Here is a 25,690-nt window from a genome sequence, read left to right on the forward strand (position 1 = left end):
TTTTCCGTCGTTTTTCATTTCTTCTAATTTGAAAAAAACAACTATGTTTTGAATTTTCAACATCAAACCTCAAATTTCACTCCATTACTTTCGATTGAAATTGTTTTCTAATATTGTTTACATTTTTAGTTTAAATTATTGTCTTTTATGTTGAAAATTTTACTTTTCAATGGCTACTTTACATTTTTTTTTGTCATTACTCATTAGTACTTATTTATAACACATTTATTACAAATACTCTTTTATATCTATTTTTGGTATATTGACCGATTCACAACAATTTGTATTTTTAACACTCTGGTGAGTTGTGACGAAAACCATTACGACGACATCGAAATTTGTCTGGCTGTGCAGCAATCAATTCTGCGTTTGGTGATCGAAGAACATGAGTCCTCATCAATCCGTGCATGTCCGGGTATGAATTCCGCTGGTTTGAAATGAATGTTTTTGTGAGTAAAATTGCATTTGAGCATTATATTTGGTTTACCTTGTGGAGCAAATAAAAACCCCTGTTCTGTTGACAATAGTAAAGCACTACAAGAATGATTTTATAATTGTTTTACCATTATTAAATGATTCGAAAATTTAAGGCTGGTAGTAGATTAGCGAGTGCATCGTTTTAGATAGCCAAATCCTTTTTTTTTTTCAACGGACACATTATGGAGTCACTAAATTAATGATTTTGTGTGTGTTACTTCTACGTGAAGTTAAACGATTTACAATGATATGGAAATGCTAATATCATCTTCCAAACTTGGACGTACATGTTCATGATAGAATTAGAGGCGAAAGTATAGAATTGATAGTTCCGTTAGGATACGGCAAGCATGAAGAATGTTTTTATAGAAGTCGATCTGAAAGCGAGCGGAGGGCAATATTTGTGATGGCACATATCACACGACCTTCCTTCTGCCAAGCTCCCGTATGAAGGGGGAGGGAAGAATATCAGTGTGGAAGCTGATATACCTTCACTGGCAAAAGGAAGGTGGTTTGATTTGCTCATATGCCATCGCGTGCGGAAGGATTTTCTATCGACGAGTTGATTAAAATAATTACTTTCATTTATTTGCAGAAGGCATTAGCAATTAAAGATGCGCAATCGGCAATAGTGTTAATATCAATTTTAGATTAGAAAATTTCGCTGTATTAGATGTAGGGTAAATCACTACTTGGGCCTATGGACCCGGTTCCCGGCTCACTGCACAGAAAACTAATGATTTATACTGTTTGGAAGCCGTAGGTTTATTATTGATATTTTTTAAAAAGTCTCCCATTCATTTTTCACAATACTCAATATTTTTCAATCACTTGTTTTACTCCTAATTAATTCAATTGTAGAAAATAAAAATGTAGATTTCAAAATTTCGCTCTCCGATGCCACACCATTGAGCCGAAGTGATTCTTTCCACTTTTACAAAACGGTATCATCAAGAAAACACCTACCTGAAAATCGTCACAGTGCTCGATACAATCATTGCTTCAAGCTTTTAATCGCTACACCATAATGCTAAACACACGCACTTCAATCTTATCACTAGAACATATCACTAGAACTTATATAAAAATACTAGAATACATTTGAAAATATATTTTCAAACCGAACAAAAATTCAGCTCGGCCGTGCTGCCAAAAGGCCAGGATTATGAAAATGATCCTTCATCGTTAATAGGAAAACGGTCTAATACGTTGACGCTATCATGTTATTTATAATTCTCTCGATTTCAAAACGTGAAAAAAATATTGTTTTTAAGTATTTGAAAGAAATTTGGATGAGTAAATATATCTTCTCAACCAAATAAAAATGATTATGAATAATACCATCTGGCATCTTGTTGTCATGGAACGTGTATATTTTTGTTTACGTCGCATTTTCTACCGTCCCGAGAGAGAATGAGAGTAAAATGTTGAGAGATTGAGTGAAATTTTGTTTAGGCCGGGAGCTAGTTTTATGTATGCCGGAATGGAAATCGCTATGACTGAAATGAGTGCTGCACCTCGTTAATTTAAATCAAATAAAAGCTTTTTTGAACGATATTTAGTACGAATAGCTATTTTTAAGCAGAAGTGAACCCCAATGCAGTATTATACAGGCCACAAAATTCAGGAAAAGTTGCTTCCTGTGATAAATATCAATTAAATAATGCAGCCATACGCATGTTAGGCCGGGAATGGGGTAAGAAACCCTAAATGTTTTAAAAAAGCCCGCAAAAAATAATTGTTTTTCATTTTCTGAGAAATTGTATTATTAAACTTGATGTAGACTCGGAGTTTGGAATCGAAACATTAAATAATTTTTAGTTAGTGTATTAGCATTGCCTCCTCTATTTTAGTAGGGTTACTGCTCCTTGACTTTTGACGTAGGACTTACGTCTCTCTTCACTATACCGGGTGTCATTTCAATATTTCTAAATCAACCGCGTTACGCTGTGTTGAAAGATTTTGAATGATAATAACGTTTGTCCCAGTGAACGGATCTCTTCGGAAAACACCTTAATCGACAGATCTTAAGTATGCCTTTCATATTCATACTTGATATGACCCGAAAAACTTGTTTCAATAGGCCTAAAACTGTTTTCGAAGCAAAACATTGACTGCACTGAAACCTATAAATATGAGTGCCGCTTGTTCCTCGCGTCATTTGTTCGCTTGATTCTGATGGGTGCAGACGCTAGCGGATAAGCTGCCACTGCGCACCAAAATAAGCCATAAAAGAGGGTGACGCAATTTTGACGTAAACTACGTCTAAGGGGAAGACTCAGATACAGGGTGTAAATCCGATATTTCCAAATTCGAGACCGTCACGAAATTAGGATAGATTTCAAACGCTAATAGCGTCTTTATCTTTCGATGGATTTTCGACATTTGCTTATCAATCGATTCAGAAACTCTCCAGCAATTTGCCAATTCTATTGATACTATTGATTATCAACGTTAAACTATTGAAAATGTTTTTTCTTTGCAAACCGGGTGAAAAATTCAATTCCGTTTATAAATCCCCAACACGGACATCAGATTGCAGTAAGGTACGGGCCTTTTGATTCACTGCTTCGTTTTCCCTGTGTATAAATAGCCCCGTGTTTCGCGTGCGCGCGTCATTTTCATTCTGGATGTCACGGCGAGCGGACCAGGGCGTCCAGAAGCGGTCCCAGTGACAACGGCTGTCTCAGCGGTGTGGTGGTGCGGATGAATTTTTTTCGGTCGGTGGTGGTGGCGGTCGTGGAAGCAGCAGCACATCATTTTCATCCGTGTCCCATCTTCGGCGGATCTGGCAATCGAAGGCGTCCGTTGAGCCGAATCATCGTATGGCGGTCGCGCAGCCCAGTGGCTGCTGATAAGGCACATAAGTGGCAATTAATCGGTTCTTTTCAGGACCATCATTATATTTGGGAGGAAGGTTAAGTTGAAATAATTTTCCTAAAGTGCAACCGTTAGGAACTGGAAAATTCTTCGGTGAAATTTTCTAGCGTAATTCGGAGTTGTATGATTTTAGTGATTGAGAATGTTAATATTAGATGAACTTTCTTCATAGAACAAAGCATAATTGTTTGGCATCGGTAGCGGAATCATAGCATTAGTGCCGGTCCGAGCATAGGCTGTCATCGGAAGATTGCTACAGCAAATTATTCACTAATGTGGCGTTTGCAACGATTTGGATGTTGTCGGCACAACATGAAATTTTCCCGCGAGACTAATTTTGTATTTTTCCTGTTGATTGAAAAAGAAATCGGTTCCGAGATGAACTTTATTCAAAGCACAACGTTAACGTCGGTAGTTGAATCCCAAGCAAGTATCGGAAGGAGACCATGCAAACAATTGATTCGCATTATGACTGAAAAAAATTGTATGGCGTCAGTATTGATATTTGCTACAGATTTTTTGACGTAAGCTTCGTCTAAGGGGAAGACTCAGATACAGGGTTTAAAACGGAAATTTCCAAATTCGAGACTGTCACAAAAATTAGGATAGATTTCAAACGCTAGTAGCGTCTTTATCTTTCGATGGATTTTCGACATTTGCTTATCAATCGATTCGGAAACCCTTCAGCAATTTGCCAATTTTATTGATACTATTGATTATTGAATGCTTAACTTTTTTCTACAACAAATATGATTTTGAAAAAGTATCACCGGCGCGTGCTTACTCGCAATCTACATGCTGATACATTTACAGTTACATCAAACAACTGAAAACCGAAATACGCCACTCCAAAATTACGAGGTGACAATGTTAGAAAGAGACAAAAGATAGGAAAAATAACACGGTGTGTAGTGTCTCCCGAGTCACCTTAAGGGAAGATCCTTTAATTACGTAACGCAAAAATTGGCCATTTTCAACCCCCTCCCCCCTATGTCACACTTTTTGTATGAAGCATCTAAAAATTATGTATGGGTCGTCACACTTCGCCTAACCAACCACCCCTCCCCCTCTAAGCGTTACGTAATTTGTGGACGCTCCCAAGACGTTAGTACTGTTAGTAGTACGTTAGTACTTCATATCAAATATCATATCATATCAAAGAATATTGTGGCCCAATTTCATAAAATTTGGTCAACAAAAACCCCCCTGACAATAATAGAACAAAACCTGCCAAAGCCGTCATTCCTCCTACATCATACAAGAAAATTTAAACTGAGCGCTGCTAATGTTAATGACGACGACCGCGCGACCCACACCATCGCCGGGAATACAATTTCCGGTAGGAGCTCCGCCGATGCCGAAGGTGGTACCACGCGCGCGTAGTAGTAGTAGTAAAATTCTTCTTTATTTACACATTTTTTGTTCTACAATTAATTTTTAACATGTACAGTGATCGGCCGGCTTGGCCCTCCAACTTCAATTTTAATTATTATTATTATTATTATTTTTATGTTTCTACTTAATTTTTAAAATATAATGTATCATGACGGCCTTCAGGAGGCGCTAGTGTATTTTTTAAAATTTGATAACCTAACTACTATGTACACTAATATTTACAATAAAAATTTGATAACCTAGATTGGAACTAGCGCCCTAAGCGCTTCTTGGTCCGAGTGCAAGCAACGGACCCTAAACTTTTCTTTACACTCACCAAAGCGTTCATGTAATGTTTTTAAATTACGGCCAAACGATGGACCTCGGATGTTCTTGTCCTGGGAGGGGTGTTGAGGATCATCCTCAGGAATTTGTTTTGGACCCGTTGAAGTTTGAGGTGGTGGGTTTTTGCGCAGCTCTCCCAGACCGGCATGCCGTATTCGATCACAGGGAGGATGATTTGCTTGTAGACAGCAAGCTGATTTTTCAGGGACAATGACGACCAACGGATGATCAAAGTGTACAGTAGTTTCAACAAAACGTTACACTTTGTCACCGTTTTGTCAACCTGCTGCCTGAAAATAAGCTTGCTGTCGAGGGTCAAGCCAAGGTAGTCGGCCTCATTGGCCCATTCCACAGTCGTGCCATTGAGGATGATTTTACAGTCCCCAGGCGGAACAAGTTTAGGGGATTTGGAGTGGGGGAAAATGATGACCTGGGTCTTCGCCGCGTTGATACAGATCTTCCAGCTGGTGAGGTACTCTGTCAGGGCATCCAGGCCTCGTTGGAGTTTTGCCACTAGCGCTCTGATCACTCTACCGTTGTAGACGATGGATGTGTCATCTGCGAACAGAGACAGAATGCCGCCTTCTGGAGGTTCTGGCATGTCGGAGGTGAACAGATTGAAAAGCAGGGGCCCGAGGATACTGCCCTGGGGAACGCCTGCGACGATGTTGTACGCATTGGAACTCGCTCCGCTGATTGAGACCCGGAATGTCCTTGCCGACAGGTAATTGTTGATGATTTTCACCAGGTAGCTGGGAAGATTGTAGCGTTGTAGTTTGTACACCAGGCCATCATGCCATACATTGTCAAATGCCTTCTCGACATCGAGTAAGGCCATGGCGGATGTTTTCGAGACAAACTTGTTCCGTCTGAGGACGTTGGTAACTCGGGTCAGTTGGTGTACAGTTGACCGACCGCGTCAGAAACCAAACTGTTCCTCGAGCAAGATGTTGAGATTTTCGGCAGACTCAAGTAACCGGTGATGAATAGCTTTTTCGAATAGCTTGTATAATCCTGAGAGAAGGCTGATGGGACGATAGCTTTTGGGTGAGGAAGGATCCTTCCCAGGCTTCCGGATGGGGATGACTTTCGCTGACTTCCAGGACGATGGGAAGTAGCTGAGCCGGAGACACTGATTAAAGATCAGCGAGAGGTGCTCAAAGAACGGAGCACTCATGTGTTTGAGCTCGAGATTCAGGATGCTGTCGAAGCCTGGGGCCTTCATGTTCTTCGACGATTTGATATAGGCCGTCAATTCGCCTGCTGAGATCTCCAACTCCTCCGAGAAGTCGTTGGGAATCAAATGGATGTTGTTAGCATACTCGTTGACGGCTGCTTCGTGTGGACTGACGATGTTCTGCCCAAGATTGTGTGAGCTGACGAAGTGACGACCTATTTCAGCGACCTTCTCTGCAGGAGTTATCAAGCGATCCTTAGAGCCATTATTGTCTAGTGGGATCAAAGGTGGAATGGGCCGAGGCTTGGATTTTAGAATTTTGGTCATTTTCCAGAACGGCTTAACATAATCTGGGAGAGTGCGGATCTAATTCGAGAAGTCGTTATTTTTGAGGTCCACCATTCTGGCCTTGATAATTTTTGTGATTCGATTGCAGCGTGTTTAAGCTCAGGCAGTCCAGTACGCTGAAACTGCCTGCGAGTGACATTCCGCAATCGAATCAAATCTTTGGTGAGTGTATCGATGTTTAAGGAGTTGCTTACCTGCCGAGCCGTCGGTACGTGTTGCTCTCGGGCCGCCGTGATCGCCTCTTCGATAGCGCACAGCTGGCGGTCGATACTTTCCGGCGTCTCCGGACGCACCTCGTAGTCGACGGTGTTATCGACGCACTGCTGGAAACGCTGCCAGTTCACTCGGTGGTAGTTCCGTCGTAACTGCTGGTGCCGATTGACCGAGGAGCCCAGTTCCGCCACCACCGGATAGTGATCCGAACTGAGCTCCTGGTATACAACCGGCTGCGAGACGTGGTCACTCAGGTTTGTTATGTAGAGGTCGAGCGTTGCGTGGGCACCGGACCGACTCAGCCGAGTTGGGGAATCCGGGCTCAGGATCGTGTAGTGGCCTTCCTCCATGTCGTTGCTCCAGATGGTGCCGTTTCGATTGCCGCGACTGTTGCCCCAGGCTTGATGTTTGGCATTCAAGTCGCCGGCAATGATATACTGGCCTTGCCTCCGTGTCAGCTTGACGATGTCCCTCCGAAGGGCAGCCGATGATCCATCACCGGCTTTGGTTTGCGTTGGACAGTACGCCGCGATGAGCGCGATTGTGCCGACCGAAGTGGTGATTTCGACACCGATGGCCTCGATGACACTGAGCTGGAAGCTTGGAAGCAGACGACAGTTGATGTTGTAGCGAAGAGCGATGGCCACACCACCTCCCCTGGTCGGCCGGTCGAGTCGCACGATGCGGAAGTCCGGGATGTTGATGTTCACCTCCGGTTTTAGGTGCGTTTCGGTGATGAACGCCACGTCTATTTCCTTCTCCTCAAGGAAATCCTTCAGCTCAATTATTTTGCTCTTGAGCGAGCAAGCGTTCCAGTTGACCAGGCCCACCCTAGCAGCCATTTTCGATGATGAACATGCCAAGAGTGAAGACCTGGTCGAAGCGGGTTTTCAGCCGCGCAGCCGAGTGGCGAGCTGCGCGAAGATCGGCATCAGTTGCTCCGGAGTGTACAGCGGAGCAGATTCTTCCGGTGGGACGGCTTCGTTCTCCGACTGCCGACGGAACCCAGGAGAAGGGAGCGGGGGCCATTCGCTGGTGGATGGTGCCGACGATGTTGGAGCTTGGACCGATGCCGCTGCCGCTGCCAGTCGCTTGTGCGGCTGTAGCGGTGGGAGTAACGGAATCACACGACGGGGAGCCGGGATGGCTGGAAAGTTCACCTCGTTGATTACGGGAACACGGTTCTTCTTCGGAATAGTCCTGGTGGAAGCCTTCTTCCGGATTTCCAGGAACTCGGCTCGCTTTGGGCAGCCCTTTGTGGTGGCGCGATGTTTGTCGCCACAGTTGGCGCACTTGGGATCGGCCACCTCCATTTTGTCGCACTCGTCCGTCGGATGGGTTTCGCCACACTTGTTGCAGCGCGGCTTCATGCGGCAGTTCCTGGTGCCGTGCCCGAAATTGAAGCAGTTGGTACATTGCGTGACATCGCGGTGCACTGGCCGATATCGCTCCCCAGTCAACGACGGTGTAATTTATAACGCCAACCAGCTTCAGGTCCTTCCAGGTAGTGGAGCCGTGCTCCAGATGGATCAGGTAAAGCTGGTCGCGATATCTCCTCGCCTTGTCGTGACGAGCGATCTTGTGGACGGCTACTGGTTTCAGTCCGCAACTTTCAAGCTCTGCTTGGAGCTCTTCCTCCTTCATGTGGTGAAGTCCTCGCAGCAAAGCCTTGAGCGGCTTCGTGCCGGGGTGGTCATGAGTGTAGTACTCATACTTGTGGACCTCGAGGAACTCCACGACGGATTGATGATGGTCCCTGTTGGCCGGCATCACTTTCACGCCCTCGCTGCAGAGCCGAAAAGTACATTTCAGCCCCTTAGCGATCAGCTGGCGAATTTTTGGGCGTAAATCCGGCGGATCGCCCTTCACAAACACGGGCGGGCACTTCTCCTTCCGCTCCGGTTGCACCTGCGGCAGCTGCGATTGCTGCTTCTTCCTCTTTTTCGGCGGATTGCCGGCGTCATCAAGCGGCAACGGCGAGAACACGTTGCTCTGCAAAAGCTACTTGGAGGGGTTACCCGCGCCTCCAAGAGCAGTGCGCTTAGGCACTTTTCCAGCGACCGAATCGGCCACCGAGTCTCCCATGACGGGTCCGGGAGAAAATAACGCCAACGCGACAAGCGAAAACGTAAACAGCGAAAGAACGAGAAAAAACACTTCGAAAAAATGCGCGAGCAAAAAACACGTCCGTACGTGTTGCTGTCTCGAACTGGAATGATTCTTGTCAAAGCCAGTCAAAATTTCATATGTAACCAATCCCGTGCATTCCTAACACGGACATCAAAATGCGGTATTTCACGGTATGTTCTGGTCTACCGGAAGATTTTCTTTGTGTATAAAAGAAGCAGTGCCTGCCGTGTGCGAGTCATTACAATTTGTGACAGCAGCGCGTACTGACGTGCTTTTTGCTCCCGTATTTTTCGTTTCGTTCGTTCGTTTGTTCGTTCGCTGTGTTAACCTACACAGCGACAGCATATAGTCACCAGCGGTAGAACTGCCGGTGGGTGGGTCTGCGAATATGCATAAAAGAAGTGGGCGCATTTTTTTGTCATTCTGTGCTTAATGATGGTCGGATGCAGTGGTGTCGGTTGCGATGGATGCAATCGCTCGGGGTTCACAGCTACAGGCCGATGATGGCTGTGGCAGCGAGGGCAGCGGTGGTGGATGAGGAAGAATAAAATTAGAGAGATTTGGGATGGGTATGAGTCATGTCATATGACTGACCATATGTTAAGTTGTGCTTGGTACTGAACCACACGTACATTGAAACATGGTTATTAGGGTGGTTCAAAAAATCGATTTTGCTCCACAGTGCTTATCTGATTCTTTATCATGTTCTGAGCGTCCTCTAAAAATTTGAGCTCTTTTGGATTAAATCTGATTTAGCACAAGCCGTTTCAAGTTTGCATGCAAATTAGTATGGGAAAATTTATTTTTTCATTGTACTGTTAATGACGCTTCCCCATTAGGCGCAGGTTAAAAGAAAACCTACATTGCTAAAAGGAATACTCAACAGCTTCGATTTTTTGAACCACCCTAATGGTTATACTATAACAGTTCTGATTCCCTAGAAAAAAAATAAGTACGCTGATGAAAATAAAAATTCGATTAAAATAATTACTTTCATTTATTTGCAAAAGGCATTAGCAATTAAAGATGCACAATCAGCAATAGTGTTAATATCCATTTAAGATTAGAAAATTTTGCTGTCTTTCATGTAAATGTTTTAAAAAAGTCCGTAAAAAATAATTTCCAGAAGAATATTTAAATAATCTTTATCTTATTTTTTGTTTTTCGTTTTCTGAGAAATTGTATTATTAAACTTGACGTAGACTCGGAGTTTGGGATCAAAACATTAAATAACTTTTCGTTGACGTATTAGCAGTACCTCCTCTATTTTAGTAGGGTTACTGCTCCTTGACTTGTTTCTTATTGTTGTGATTTTTTTTCAGCAGTAAGCACGCATGTTAGCAAAAAGAAGCAACGAAATTGGTGCTGTATTTCTTTGTTTGGAAAACGGGACAGTTCATCTAAAATAGCACATTTTTCCCAAGTCTGGAAATTTTATAAATAAAATTTTTAAACTTCAAATACTATCATCGATAAGAAATCTATAGATGCCCTACATTTGCTTGAGTAAATAAGGGCTTAATAGTTAGAAACAAAGCAATTCTAATTATGTATTTAATTATTAGTTTTATTTCCAGAAGTTTTGAATAAACAAATTGCCAATAATTCTACACAGCATGGAAGTTGTCGTTTCCAATATCAATACCTATACTCAAACTCTATAGATCCAAAAGTTAGAAGTTAAATGTAAATACGTTACGTTTATACAAGTCCTATGTCTACTCGCGGTTATGTTGAAAACATTACCCATTGCTCGTTTTGCCTTTCTCGTACACTAAGTGTACGTAAAGGCTATAATATTGCTCCAAAAACGAAATTTTGATAGGAGGCCCGGAGGGCCGATTTTTATATACCGATCGACTCAGCTCGACGAATTGAGGTGATGTCTGTATGTGTGTATGTATGTATGTGTGTGTGTGTGTATGTGTGTATGTGTACAAATTTTGTAGACACACTTTTTTGAACTTCCCATTGTCCGATTTGCTCGCAACAAGTTGCAGTCGACGCGGAATTCAGTCCCATTATTTGCTATTGAAAATTAGATCAATAGCTCATCGCAATCTGGAGTTATGGCCAAAAAACTGTTTTTGCGTATAAAAAAATAGCAAAACGTTCTATGCTGAATTCACCTAGATTCGAACCGCTGACCTATGGGGTGGAAAGCGCTTGCTATACAAAACCATCGGAACACACATGGTATGGGTAAATATAAGTCGTACAGTATTCATCAAATTGGTATACGTTCATTTCTTTTCAAAGCCACAGAGTTCACTCTGCTAGGGTAACGGTACTAATATTGGAAGTATTATTGAATCAATGAAAGAAAATATATATTTGATAATTCGAAATTGATAGTTTTAATGTATTAACTAATAGACAAACTTTGAATTTGCTAGAAATTAAATTGGATTCATTTCGTCTTGATAATCAATATAATTTTCTTGGAGGTAAAATGAGCTCCACTATACTGCCGTCGCAAGCATAATCGTCCAATATTGATTTTGCATGGAAAACAATATGGAACAGTTACGCCTGCGCGGCAGTATATAGGTAGGAAAGCCAATTTGTTTGGGAAATTATTGGTTACGGGTGCCCCTCAGGTTACGGGTGCCCTATGGAAATTACTAACAGTAAACTTTTTACGATAGGATATCCGTTCAGTAATTAAAAATCCTCTTCTCTGCTAAACGTTAGACATGACTTTTCTCATGTCTTTTTGCTATCAAGCGCTAAGAAAAGCACAAATACCCTATATAACAGCACCGTGCTTTATTCAACACGTTCAACGTTCTCCCGTACGAATGCGTCTAAAAGAAGGAATGACAATGTGCCGTCGCGCAGTGGTGGTCCCCCATACAAATGCTCGACTAAACTTACGATTGCGCTTAAAATTTAGCAACAGTAATTTTGTAACGCTGAATTCATTTTGAAATTTAAATAGTTATCCGACATATACTATGCTATCCAAAGACTTCCGGAAGCCCATGACTTAGGATCTGCAGCCACAGTAGCGTCTCAATTCTAACCTTGAAACAGTAAATTTTCCGCTTTGGCGTAGCAAGGCGCAATTCGCCAAACTAAACACCGTTATGTAGACAAAATATATATTTCAATGCATGATATCAGTTCTTTCCGCTAAAGTTTCTTCAGTTTCTTTTGCGATAAAAAATTTAGTCAAATTTAATTTTCCTATACATTAATGTTTAGGAGATACTTTACAGCATCAACTTGAACCAAGTCACCAAAAATTAAATTTACCAACTACAATTAACAAATTGAGGAATTATCATTGACTGAATGTGCAAAATTAAATTAATATCAGCTTCACGAAAGAACGATTTTTGTTTTAGGTTTTGTCTGGGTTTCCGCCACTGTGGATCGGTCGGCTTAACCATCGTAGCATCAGCGGCAAGCCGTGCTTCTGGTGCTTCTGTTCTATTTTTACGCATATGCATCTTTCTTTCGTTCAATCAGCATATGGGAGCTCAGCTGGTATGCGTGAGGACGCTATGCAAGCACATTTCAGCGGGAACGAATGACACTGCATTCGCTTCAGTCTCTTGCCGTCTGATGAATATTGCCGTATAGGAAGCATCACCAACACACATCGCATTGCGTGAGGCAATGTTCTATTTTTAGCTCAGCTGGGTTGAATGTTGATCCGAGCAAATGAGATTTGGGGAAACTGGTTCATGAGTATTACGAAAAAAAAGAAAAATTTGGATAGCTCCGCGGAAATAACGCGTAGAGGGAAATCCCCGGTCTTAAGGTATAGGAAGCATCACCAACACACATCGCATTGCGTGAGGCAATGTTCTATTTTTAGCTCAGCTGGGTTGAATGTTGATCCGAGCAAATGAGATTTGGGGAAACTGGTTCATGAGTATTACGAAAAAAAAGAAAAATTTGGATAGCTCCGCGGAAATAACGCGTAGAGGGAAATCCCCGGTCTTAAGGTAAATCAAGGTAAATCAAAAGCTATTTTGTTTCTGCTAACTTCTCAATTTATGCATTTATGTTTCATTTCCTATACCTCCATCATCTAAAGTTCAGACCTGAATTCTTTCAAATATCCCAAATAATCAGAGGGATTCAATTATAGAAATGTCATGAATATAAATACACACCATTAGGTTCCATTGATTATTAGCATGGAAAATATAAAACACAAAAAAAAAATTGAATTTTCTAGTATTCAAATTTTGACTTGCAATATTATACCACACACCTAGAAAATATGAGTTTTGAAAAAAAGATAGCTTGCACGAGGATCGAACATAAATCCTCTGAATGACAGCCTATTACGTTACCACTGAGCTATTTTTGCTTCCTGGGAGAACAGTGTTCGAAGAACAAGACTTTACGCGATATGCAATAAATAACTATTTCACTGCATCAAGACATCGGCTGCTTGAGCATACGTGGCGGTAACGCACCGGGTGCTGTGCTTTGGTTCGGTGGCATATAATCTGATGTTGAAAAATATAAACCGTTTTGACTCAAGTCCCGAAAAGGATTCATATTCCGAACGCTCGCATTTAAATGGCTACATAAACCTTATTCGCGTGGTTCTTTCCATAGGATATTCATTTCGTTTGCAAAGCACTCGGATTATGTAGGAGAAACTGAGTTTTGGAAGGATTTGGAGAAAATTTTCTATTTTTGGAAGTCAGAAGAAAAAATATTCAAACTTTTCTAGAATCCAAGTATGTTTAGGTCATTTAATAATCTTAGTTCGATCATTGACAAATTACAATAACTCATTCCAGAGGTTAAATGTCAAAACGCATTACAGTGGAGTTCTAGTGCGAATATTTTTCTACAGCTTTCCCTAATAGTTTGTTGTTTTAATTCAACTAATAACAGAGTTAAAGCACTAGTTACTAATACTAAATGATAACAAAATTTCGATCAGTCTGTATATTAAGTTATTAGTGCAATAGAAACAACAATTAGGCAGAGTTGTAAAAACCTTCGCTCTAGAAGTCCTCCACATATTACGTTTGAAATTTAACCTCTGGAATGAGTTATTGACAAACTACTAAATTATCGAACCTATATTACCAAATGATCGAAAACATTCTTGCTACAATCCATAACAAATTACACGAAGGCAAACTGATAGCATATCAGGTATGTTATCATTACGATATAAAGTATTGCACAATATGAGCTCAAGAATGCTGATTTTGGTAACACTAGCTCTGTCACGCGTAATTTATCAGATTTTGTACTTGGATAGTTTACCTGTAGAGTGATCTGATAAATAGATTTGGATCAGTTTAGAAATTAAAATAATCAATTATAACCATGCATTCATACCAATTACTGCGAAATGCTTTCCATATAAAGAAAAGCAACCCCAGTAGAATTCTCTTCAGATTTTTTTTTAAGTCGGATCAAATTCATAAATCTTGTTGAAAAGTATTTGAATGATAATGACAAAAACGGAACTGCTTATCAGCAAAAATTGACCTTTCCCCTCAAAAATTTCTATTCGCTTAACAAATGTGAATTTTCAATTTAATCTATCTTTATTTAGCTATCTTTATTCACGAGATTTTCGGCCCTAGGTCGGTTCATCTGATATAAACAAATGTGAAAAAAGTCTTATTCACCAATTGTTATTTTAGACTTTTCATATATGTTTATCAACCATTTTGAACGAGCGAGAAAGGCATCATCACCGCTAGGTGGATTAATCAGGGTTTTTTATTATTGTTGTGATTTTCTCAGCGCGGTAAGTAAGCACGCATGTTAGCAAAAAGAAGCAACGAAATTGATGCTGTATTTCTTTGTTTGGAAAACGGGACAGTTACCCTAAAATAGCACATTTTGCCCAAGTCTGAAAATTTTATCAATAGAATTTTCAAACTTCAAATACTATCACCAATAAGAAATCTATAAATGTCCTACATTTGCTTGAGTAAAAAAGGACTTAAAAGTTAGAAACAAAGCAATTTTAATTCTGTACTTAATTAGTTTTATTTCCAGAAGTTTTGCTAATAATTCTACACAACATGGAAGTTGTCGTTTCCAATATCAATACCTATGATCAAATTCCATAGATCCAAAAGTTAGAAGTTAAATGTAAATACGTTACGTTTATACAAGTCCTACGTCTACTTGCGGTTATGTTAAAAACATTACCCGTTGCTCTTTTTCCAAGAGTTTTTTCTCGTTCGTTCGCTGTTTACGTTTTCGCTTCGTTGCGTTGGCGTTATTTCCTCCCGGACCCGTCATGGGAGACTCGGTGGCCGATTCGGTCGCTGGAAATGTGCCTAAGCGCACTGCTCTTGGAGGCGCGGGTAACCCCTCCAAGCAGCTTTAGCAGAGCAACGTGTTCTCGCCGTTGCCGCTTGATGACGCCGGCAATCTGCCGAAAAAGAGGAAGAAGCAGCAATCGCAGCTGCCGCAGGTGCAACTGGAGCGGAAGTAGAAGTGCCCGCCCGTGTTTGTGAAGGGCGATCCGCCCGTGTTTGTGAAGGGCGATCGCTAAGGGGCTGAAATGTACTTTTCGGCTCTGCAGCGAGGGCGTGAAAGTGATGCCGGTAAACAGGGACCATCATCAATCCGTCGTGGAGTTCTCCGAGGTCCACAAGTATGAGTACTACTCTCATGACCACCCCGGCACAAAGCCGCTCAAGGCTTTGCTGCGAGGACTTCACGACATGAAGGAGGAAGAGCTCCAAGCAGAGCTTAAAAGTTGCGGACTGAAGCCAGTAGCCGTCCACAAGATCGCTCGTCACGACAAGGCGAGGAGATATCGCGACCAGCTTTACCTGATCCATCTGGAGCACGGCTCCACTACCTGGAAGGACCTGAAGCTGGTTGGCGTTATAAATTACACCGTCGTTGACTGGGAGCGATATCGGCCAGTGCACCGAGATGTCACGCAATGCACCAACTGCTTCAATTTCGGGCACGGAACCAGGAACTGCCGCATAAAGCCGCGCTGCAACAAGTGTGGCGAACCCCATCAACTGACGAGTGCGACAAAATGGAGATGGCTGATCCCAAGTGCGCCAACTGTGGCGACAAACATCGGGCCACCACAAAGGGCTGCCCAAAGCGAGCCGAGTTCCTGGAAATCCGGAAGAAGGCTTCCACCAGGACCATTTCGAAGAAGAGCCGTGTTCCTATAATCAACGAGGTGAACTTTCCAGCCATCCCGGCTCCCCGTCGTGTGATTCCAATACTCCCACCGCTACAGCCGCACAAGCGACTGGCAGCGGCAGCTGCATCGGTCCAAGCTCCAACATCATCGGCACCATCCACCAGCGAATGGCCCCGCTCCCTCCTCCTGGGTTCCGTCGGCAGTCGAAGAACGAAGCCGTCCCACCGGAAGAATCTGCCCCGCTGTACACTCCGGAGCAACTGATGCCGATCTTCGCGCAGCTCGCCACTCGGCTGCGCGGCTACAAAACCCGCTTCGACCAGGTCTTCACTCTTGGCATGTTCATCATTGAAATGGCTGCTAGGGTGGGCCTGGTCAACTGGAACGCTTTGCTCGCTAAAGAGCAAAATAATTGAGCTGAAGGATTTCCTTGAGGAGAAGGAAATAGACGTGGCGTTCATCACCGAAACGCACCTAATACCGGAGGTGAATGTCAATATCCCGGACTTCCGCATCGTGCGACTCGACCGGCCGACCAGGGGAGGCAGTGTGGCCATCGCTCTTCGCTACAACATCAACTGTCGTCTGCTTCCAAGCTTCAGCTCAGTGTCAACCAGGCGATCGGTGTCGAAATCACCACTTCGGTCGGCACAATCGCGCTCATCGCGGCATACTGTCCAACGCAAGCCAAAGCCGGCGATGGATCATCGGCTGCCCTTCGGAGGGACATCGTCAAGCATACGCGGAGGCAAGGTCAGCTAATCATTGCCGGCGACCTCAATGCCAAACGTCAAGCCTGGGGCAACAGTCGCGGTAATCGAAACGGCACCATCTGGAGCAACGACATGGAGGAAGGTCACTACACGATCTCGAGCCCGGATTCCCCCACTCGGCTGAGTCGGTCCGGTATCCACGCAATCCTCGACCTCTACATAACAAACATGAGTGACCACGTCTCGCAGCCGGTTGTCTACCAGGAGCTCAGTTCGGATCACTATCTGGTGGTGGCGGAACTGGGCTCCTCGGTCAATCGGCACCAGCAGTTACGGCGTAACTACCATCGAGTGAACTGGCAGCGGTTTCAGCAGTGCGTCGACAACTCCGTCGATTACGAGGTGCGTCCGGAGACGCCGGAAAGTATCGACCGCCAGCTCGGCAGGTAAGCAACTCCTTAAACATCGACACACTCACCAAAGATTTGATTGAATTGCGAAGTGTCACTCGCAGGCAGTTTCAGCGTACTGGACTGCCTGAACTTAAGGCACGCTGCAATCGAATCACAAAAATTATCCAGGCCAGAATGGTGGAACTCAAAAATTACGGGGCAGAACATCGTCAGTCCACACGAAGCAGCCGTCAACGAGCATGCTAACAACATCCATTTGATTCCCAACGACTTCTCGGAGGAGTTGGAGATCTCAGCTGACGAATTGACGGCCTATATCAAATCATCGAAGAACATGAAGGCCCCAGGCTTCGATAGCATCCTGAATCTCGAGCTCAAACACATGAGTGCTCCGTTCTTTGAGTACCTCTCGCTGATCTTTAATCAGTGTCTCCGGCTCAGCTACTTCCCATCGTCCTGGAAGTCAGCGAAAGTCATCCCCATCCGGAAGCCTGGGAAGGATCCTTCCTCCCCCAGAAGTTATCGTCCCATCAGCCTTCTCTCAGGGTTATGCAAGCTATTCGAAAAAGCTATTCATCATCGGTTACTTGAGTCTGCCGAAATTTTCAATATCTTGCTCGAGGAACAGTTTGGTTTCCGACGCGGTCGGTCAACTGTACATCAACTGACTCGAGTTACTAACGTCCTCAGACGGAACAAGTTTGTCTCGAAAACATCCGCCATGGCCTTACTCGATGTCGAGAAGGCATTTGACAATGTATGGCATGATGGCCTGGTGTACAAACTACAATGCTACAATCTTCCTGGTGAAACTCATCAACAATTACCTGTCGGCAAGGACATTCCGGGTCTCAATCAGCGGAGCGAGTTCCAATGTGCACAACATCGTCGCAGGCGTCCTCCAGGGCAGTATCCTCGGGCCCCTGCTTTTCAATCTGTTCACCTCCGACATGCCAGAACCTCCAGAAGGCGGCATTCTGTCTCTGTTCGCAGATGACACATCCATCGTCTACAACGGTAGAGCGATCAGAGCGCTAGTGGCAAAACTCCAACGAGGCCTGGATGCCCTGACAGAGTACCTTACCAGCTGGAAGATCTGTATCAACGCGGCGAAGACCCAGGTCATCATTTTCCCCCACTTCAAATCCCCCAAACTTGTTCCGCCTGGGGTCTGTAAAATCATCCTCAATGGCACGACTGTGGAATGGGCCCATGAGGCCGACTACCTTGGCTTGACCCTCGACAGCAAGCTTATTTTCAGGCAACAGGTTGACAAAACGGTGACAAAGTGTAACGTCTTGTTGAAACTACTGTACCCTTTGATCAACCGCCGGTCGTCATTGTCCCTGAAAAATAAGTTTGCTGTCTACAAGCAAATCATCCTCCCTGTGATCGAATATGGCATGCCGGTCTGGGAGAGCTGCGCTTAAACCATTGGCGTAACTAAGGAAAAATTCTAGGGGGGACTAGCTTTTTTCCATTCTTACAGTCAAACACAAAAAAGTTATGGTTTTTTTTTAACTGTCCGCAAGTTGGCCTACCAAACAGCTATTTCAATACATCCAGTGACGACTTGAACAGCTCTGACATAAAAATCTATAAATGTCGTGGGATTCCCTATAACTTTGATAAGTAAAAAACTTAAGAACTTTAGATACATAAGACTTTCGAGTTTTACATATCCATTAGAAATAATTTCAAGTTATTATGGGCTTCATGGCCGTGCGGTTGGCGACGTCTATCGTCTAAACGCATGTGCTATGGAGTGTGGGTTCGATTGCCCCCGGTAAGGAGGAAACTTTTCGTGATCGAAAAATTCTCCACTGGTCCACTGGGTGTTATGTATCCTGTCCGTTGCCTCATGCTAAGTGTTTAAGTGCTCAGTCTGTACGATCTCTGGTTGAAGACGGTGTTCCTGTCTTTTTACATTTTAGTTACCTCTCCTTGAAATTTCAAGGTTTACCGAGCTTTTTTCGGATTTCAAGGATTATGGTTTTTTTTTCAGGATAATTGTAAATTCAAAGTTTTCGGGAAATAGCAACAATATCGCTTGAATACTTTACCAGAGAAATCTGCAGAAAGAAATGCCTTCAAAATGTCTGCTATTACAGGCATATGATACGTTGTACACAGCTATCACAATATCAAAATGTTTCCCTTGATCCTTTCAGAAATGCCATGCATCTTTAAGGGTTATGTTGGAAAACTAGAGGTCATAGGGCACACTTTAAAAACGAGCAATGGGTAATGTTTTCAACATAACCGCGATTAGACGTAGGATTTGTATAAACGTAACGTATTTACATTTTACTTCTAACTTTTGAATCTATGGAGTTTGATCATAGGCATTAATATTGGTAACGACAACTTCCATGCTGTGTAGAATTATTAGCATTTTTTTTTATTTAAAGCTTCTGGAAATAAAACTAATAATTCAATACATAATTAGAATTGCTTTGTTTCTAACTAGCAAGCCCTTATTTACCTAAGAAAATGTAGGGTATTTATGGATTTCTTATTGATGATTTGAAGTTTAAAAATTCTATTTATAAAATTTTCAGACTTGGGCAAAATGTGCTATTTTATGGGATTTGTCCCGTTTTCCAAACCAAAAAGAAATACAGCACCAATTTCGTTGCTTCTTTTTGCTAACATGCGTGCTCACTGCTGAGAAAATCACAACAATAAGAAACAAGTCAAGGAGCAGTAACCCTACTAAAATAGAGGAGGTACTGCTAATGCGTCAACGAAAAATTATTTAATGTTTTGTTTCCAAACTCCTAGTCTACGTCAAATTTAATAAAACAGTTTCTCAGAAAATGGTAAACAAAGAATAAGATAAAGTTTTTTTAAATAATCTTCTGGAAATTATTTTTTGCGGACTTTTTTAAAACATTTACATGTAATACAGCGAAATTTTCTAATCTAAAATGGATATTAACACTATTGCTGATTGTGCATCTTTAATTGTTAATGCCTTCTGCAATAAATGAAAGTAACTATTTGAATCAAATTTTGTAGTTGTGTAGTGTAGTTTATTTTTTGCTGGGGAATCAGAACCATGTTTTAATTTGTTTTAGTAGCACAACTTAACATATGGTCAGTCATATGACATGACTCGTACTCGTACCCATCCCGGGATCATGTGGAATATGAAACCAATCACCTGGATGAGCAGCAGACCAAATCTCTCTAATGTTTATCTTCTTCATCCACCACCGCTGCCCTCGCTGCCTCAGCCATCATCGGCCTCTAGCCGTGAACTCCGAGCGATGCGATGGGCGGATCCATCGCAACCGACACCACTGCATCCGACCATCATCAAGCACAGAATGACAAAAAAATTCGCCCACTTCTTTCATGCATATTCGCAGACCCACCGGCAGTTCTACCGCTGGTGACTGCATGTTGTCGTTGTGTAGGTGAACACAGTGAACGAACGAACGAAACGAAAAATGCATTTAATGCGCGAGCAAAAAGCACGTCGGTACGCGCTGCTGTCACAAATTGTAATGACTCGCACACGGCCGACACGACATATGAAATTTTTACTGGCTTTGACAAGAATTGAAATTTTCAATAGCTTATCGTTAATAATCTTAAGTTTCAATGAAATAGGAGAGAGAGAGTTTCAATGAAAATGGTGGAGAGTGTCCGAGTCGATTGATATATAAATCTTAAAAATCCATCGCTTTCGATTTCCAAAAATCTAAATGACACCCAGTATAGTAAAGAAAGACGTAAGTCCTACGTCAAAAAAAAAATACTCGCAATGCAATGCAACGCAATGTAACCATAAAAATCTTAAAGAGTTGATGATTTGCTGATAAATATATCCTTCGGTAACATAAACATCCTGTGTCTCCTGCTCAAGTTAAACAATTGTCTTTTTCATGTTTGTTTGTTTGTTTGTTTGTTTGTTTATTGTCCAGTAGCGTAAGATACAAATCTTTTTAAATTACTACCTCCGGTAACATGTTGTCTTAATATTACAGTTTATTATTTTACTTGAACTTTCTTTATTCAATCAAAATCGCAGCTATTGTATTCGTTCTGTTAGTCTGTTACTTCTATTATTTATTCAATCAGCATTGAATCAGCATGAAAATACTGTTCCAACTCCAACATTTATCTCGACAGAATCCCAAAATGACTGTAACTTCGTGTTTAGCATTCCTAACCCAAGATATATTAATTTTTCGAAGTTAGAAAACACGATAAAATATATTCAACTCATTATAGAGAGAGATGATAAGAATTCATTATGTGCAGTTACGCCAAGATATGATCAGAGCGCTAGATATGTGCCATACTCATGCAAAGTCGTAAGAATTCTAGGGGGGGCTAACTTGATTCTAGGTGGGGCTATAGCCCCCCCTAGCCCCCCTGTAGTTACGCCAATCTAAAACCCACCACCTCAAACTTCAACAACGGGTCCAAAACAAATTCCTGAAGATGATCCTCAACACCCCTCCCAGGACAAGAACATCCGAGGTCCACCGTCTGGCCGGAATAAAAACCTTACATGAACGCTTTGGTGAGTGTAAAGAAAAGTTTAGAGTCCGTTGCTTGCATTCGGATCAGGCTCCAAATAGGGCGCTAGTTCCAATCTAGAGTATCAAATTTTTATTGTAAATATTAGTGTACATAGTAGTTAGGTTATCAAATTTTAAAAAACACACCAGCGCCTCCTAAAGGCCGTCATGATATATCATATTAACACTTAAATAACAATGTAAACATAAAACTTTAAAATTGAAGTTGGAGGACCAAGCCGGCCGAGCACTGTACATGTAGAAAAATAATAATTGTAGAACAGAAAATGATTAAATAAAGTAGAATTTTACTACTTTACTACTACTTTTATGCCCAGGGAAGTCGAGACAATTTCCAATACGAAAATTGCCTAGACCGGCACCGGGAATCGAACCCAGCCACCCTCAGCATGGTGTTGCTTTGTAGCCGCGCATCTTACCGCACGGCTAAGGAGGGCCCAGTGTGGTCGTTAGTGATTCAAAATATGCATTATTGGGAATTAATCGATCCTTCTCAGGGCCACCATTTTAAACATTGGAATATTGAGGCGAGACGAATTTGTTCAAAGTACGACGTCGTAGCAGAATTACGTTGCCGTTCGTAGCAGAATAACGAGCGCATATTGTAGAGAGCTGCTGCTAATATGTATTCTTGCACTGGCACTAGATTCTTCATTTCACCAAACTGTTTTACGTAGTTTACGTCGGGCGGTCGTGTCATGTACACAACCCTTATGATTTTTTCATTTCCTGTTCTCCCGCATTAGCTGTTGTGACCAGCATCAACACGATCGATCACACACTGATTAAACAAACTTCTGCTCTGCTAGGCAGAATTCTTCATTTCGCATCTTGTTGGACTAGCTGCCGTCGCGTGGCCAGCAGCAACACGATCGATTCCGCACTCATATTGTGCAAATTGTAAAAAAATATTAGAAAATTTAAATTAAAATCGTGGGGGCTGTATGTATATTTCGATGATCCGCCGAATATTGACTGTATATAGTACTATCTTCAATCCTCTGAGATTTTTATTCTTACTTTTAGGCTAGATTCAAATTGTTGTTTGAACGTGAAATTATGCATTTTGTTCCTTAGGGCCTTCTTTATTCTTAAGCGGTGCTGACCCATGCGCTTACACCCGGTTTGAGGCCTAAGCGGAGATGTGGCCTTTAAAAAGAAAGAAGCGCTCACAAGGGCCCTAGGAATCCACGTCACGGCTTTGCCTCTTTGACAAAGTATTACTAATCTGATTCATACCAGATTACGTTAACACTCTAAGCCTGAAGTCTAAAATATTGAGACGGACCACTTTTGAAAAAAATAGGATAGAATAGTTCACTATAGTTTTCTGTTAGATATTTCTAACAAAACACTGAAGACGTTTTATAGAAGAAAGCTCAATACGTATTTGTAGACTCAGAATGGGGTTATGTAGTAAGCGTAACAGAAAAATGTGTAGGAGAACGGTTCGGCACTTTATCTCATAGCTCCTATTTCCATCATATCAAAAACAAAGCCTTGAAAAGGAATTTGATTTGTTTTTCATTTTTGTGATTTTTTTCAGCAATGAGCACGCATGTTAGCAAAAAGAAGCGACAAAATCGGTGCTGCATTTCTCTGTTTTGCGATGAGATTAAATATATGTTCAGTGAGATGGAAAATGGAACAGATCCCCTATATAATAGAAAGTTTTGAAAACAACTTAATGATTTTGTTCAGCGGCGCAGCCAAAATTTTTGATAATATAAAATATGGTTTAAGTTTAAATTTATATCGAAATTCCGCGGAATTCCTTTAAATTTCGTTTGAAGCTAGTTTTTTCTAGCGAAAAAACCTGAAACGATTTTTTTTCGAAATACCGCATATGCTTAATTCTATACCTTCGCCTCTAATTCTATCATGAACATGTACGTCTAAGTTTTGAAGATGATATTAGCATTTCCATATCATTGGTAATCGTTTAACTTCACGTAGAAGTAATACACCCAAATCATTAATTAATAGTCATAATGTTGTTTTCAAATCGTGCTTATAATTTCTGGGACACCCTATAACCTCATGCTTCAAATCATTTTCAAATAGGTATGTACATATCATTTTGATTTTTTTTTATTATTTGGAGAAGTGCATCCCATATTTCGCTGTGGAATTTTTTTCGAGATTCAACTTTTTCTTTTTTGACTTTTCTCCTAGCATATTGCTTTATGCAATCATATTGATATTTCTGGTATTAGGCTTATTTAGCCAAATATGGCTTGGCGTTTCCGCCATGCAAATAGTTGCGATTTTTGCACTCCAATAACTTTAAACAACTACTTAATTTGTATACGCACCAAAATACCAATTATATTCTATGCGACCACACAATTTATTTATGAAACCGCATTTTTTTATATTCTGAAAAAAAATCCAATAATGGTCTGGCAGGATCGCCAATGGGAAACTTTTGCATTGCCATAACCGATGCTTGCTGACTGAAGAGTGCGCACACGGTGGTGGTCCGCTTGCTGGACCTGGGTGGGAAAACCGTTGTGTTGGTCGTTGCCTGTCGGTGGGTGGCTTTGTGGGTGGTGTTATGCTATATATGCTGGACACTACTTACATCTCTATTCTAAGAGTATTCGTACCGCACAATCATGCTTAATCAAATTTATTCAATTGCATAGTGATCAAAAAATTCTAGGTTCTAGATCCGGAATATTTTGAAAGGCATAAATTATATTATTATGATCAACAATAAATGAATAAACACGATGAATATTGCGATAAAGATTATTGAATATTGATTTAACATAAAACAATTATGAATATAAAGCTCTATGATTAACGATTAGTAAATAATAATTTTATCTTTTTTTGGGTGAATAAGATTGATGAATAATGAATAAATAACCCATTATTCTTCAATCGTGATGAAATCTATGATTAATCACTAACGCTCTGGTTGAATCCCTCAAATGTGGGAAGTGCTTTTTCACCTCCCAAACAGTCTTTAACGTTGGAAAACACATAAACTTGAATCTACCCACCGTTGTCTGTAGCAGCCGAAAATGTTGCGAAAGGCCTGACGGAAGCTGCTATTCATAAAACAATAGATAATCGGATTGCAGCAGGAGCTGATATATGCCATCAGCTGTATCAGAGCAATGCCGTTGCTGCTGACGTACTTGTAGACGAACTCTGGGGAGTAAAGATACACCTGGAACAGATTGAGAGATATTATTATTTATTTATTTTTTATTGTTTATTTAAGACCTTTAACAATTGTTATTGAGGTCTGTAGATTTAGATATAATAAATTGAGTAATATGGTATTTGAACACTTTTGCATTTATATGTTCTGGACTGCTGCATTGTACGCTTCCTTTCTGTACCTCTTCATCGCTGTTCGTGCGCTTGCTGTGCATCTCCTGTTTCTCTATAACGGGATCCTTTTGGTTTCCTATCTGCTTCAAGTTCTCCTCTTTTCATTCGTTTGTTACTTTACTTGGTAGGTATGTGGTTACTATTAGTTGGCTGTTATTGTTTGGTTGCATGGGCGTAGCCAGGATTTCGAGAAGGGGGGGGGGGGGCAACTTTTTTGGTCTTCTAAATCGTAGTTTTATAGTAGTTTTATAAAAACACATGAACATTAACACATGAAATTAAATCCAAACCAAATAGAAACAATAATGTTTAAAACAACAATGGATTTAAAAATGCGTGATTTATTGCTCATCAGATATTTTTAAATAAAGTGAAAAAAATATTAACGAACTTAGTATTCAGAAAGAATATTAAATCGTCTATAACAATTATTATAAAAATCCTGCCTTCATCCATAAGTTTAAGAAAACTAGAACCATACATCTGACTTTCTAAATAAATCCTCTTTGAAATAATATTTATTATAAAATAGGCAGAAAAATCAATATGCAAGCTTTCTCCAGGAATTCCTTCGACAATTTCTCCTGGCATTCTATCCG

At 41.5% G+C, this 25,690-nt stretch overlaps 1 protein-coding gene across 1 annotated transcript; it reads right to left on the reverse strand.

Moving 5' to 3' along the window:
- Positions 1–300: 300 nt before the first annotated feature.
- Positions 301–25,244, reverse strand: LOC134214596 (cholecystokinin receptor type A-like). The gene is made up of 3 exons (XM_062693935.1): positions 25,100–25,244; positions 24,755–24,924; positions 301–427 (listed from the first exon to the last, which is right to left on the reverse strand). The coding sequence occupies exons 1-3, from the start codon at positions 25,130–25,132 to the stop codon at positions 397–399; spliced, it is 234 nt and encodes a 77-aa protein (XP_062549919.1). The 5' UTR covers positions 25,133–25,244; the 3' UTR covers positions 301–396.
- Positions 25,245–25,690: the final 446 nt, after the last annotated feature.

The sequence above is a fragment of the Armigeres subalbatus genome, chromosome 1, assembly GCF_024139115.2.
Source record: "Armigeres subalbatus isolate Guangzhou_Male chromosome 1, GZ_Asu_2, whole genome shotgun sequence".
Lineage (NCBI taxonomy): Eukaryota > Metazoa > Arthropoda > Insecta > Diptera > Culicidae > Armigeres > Armigeres subalbatus.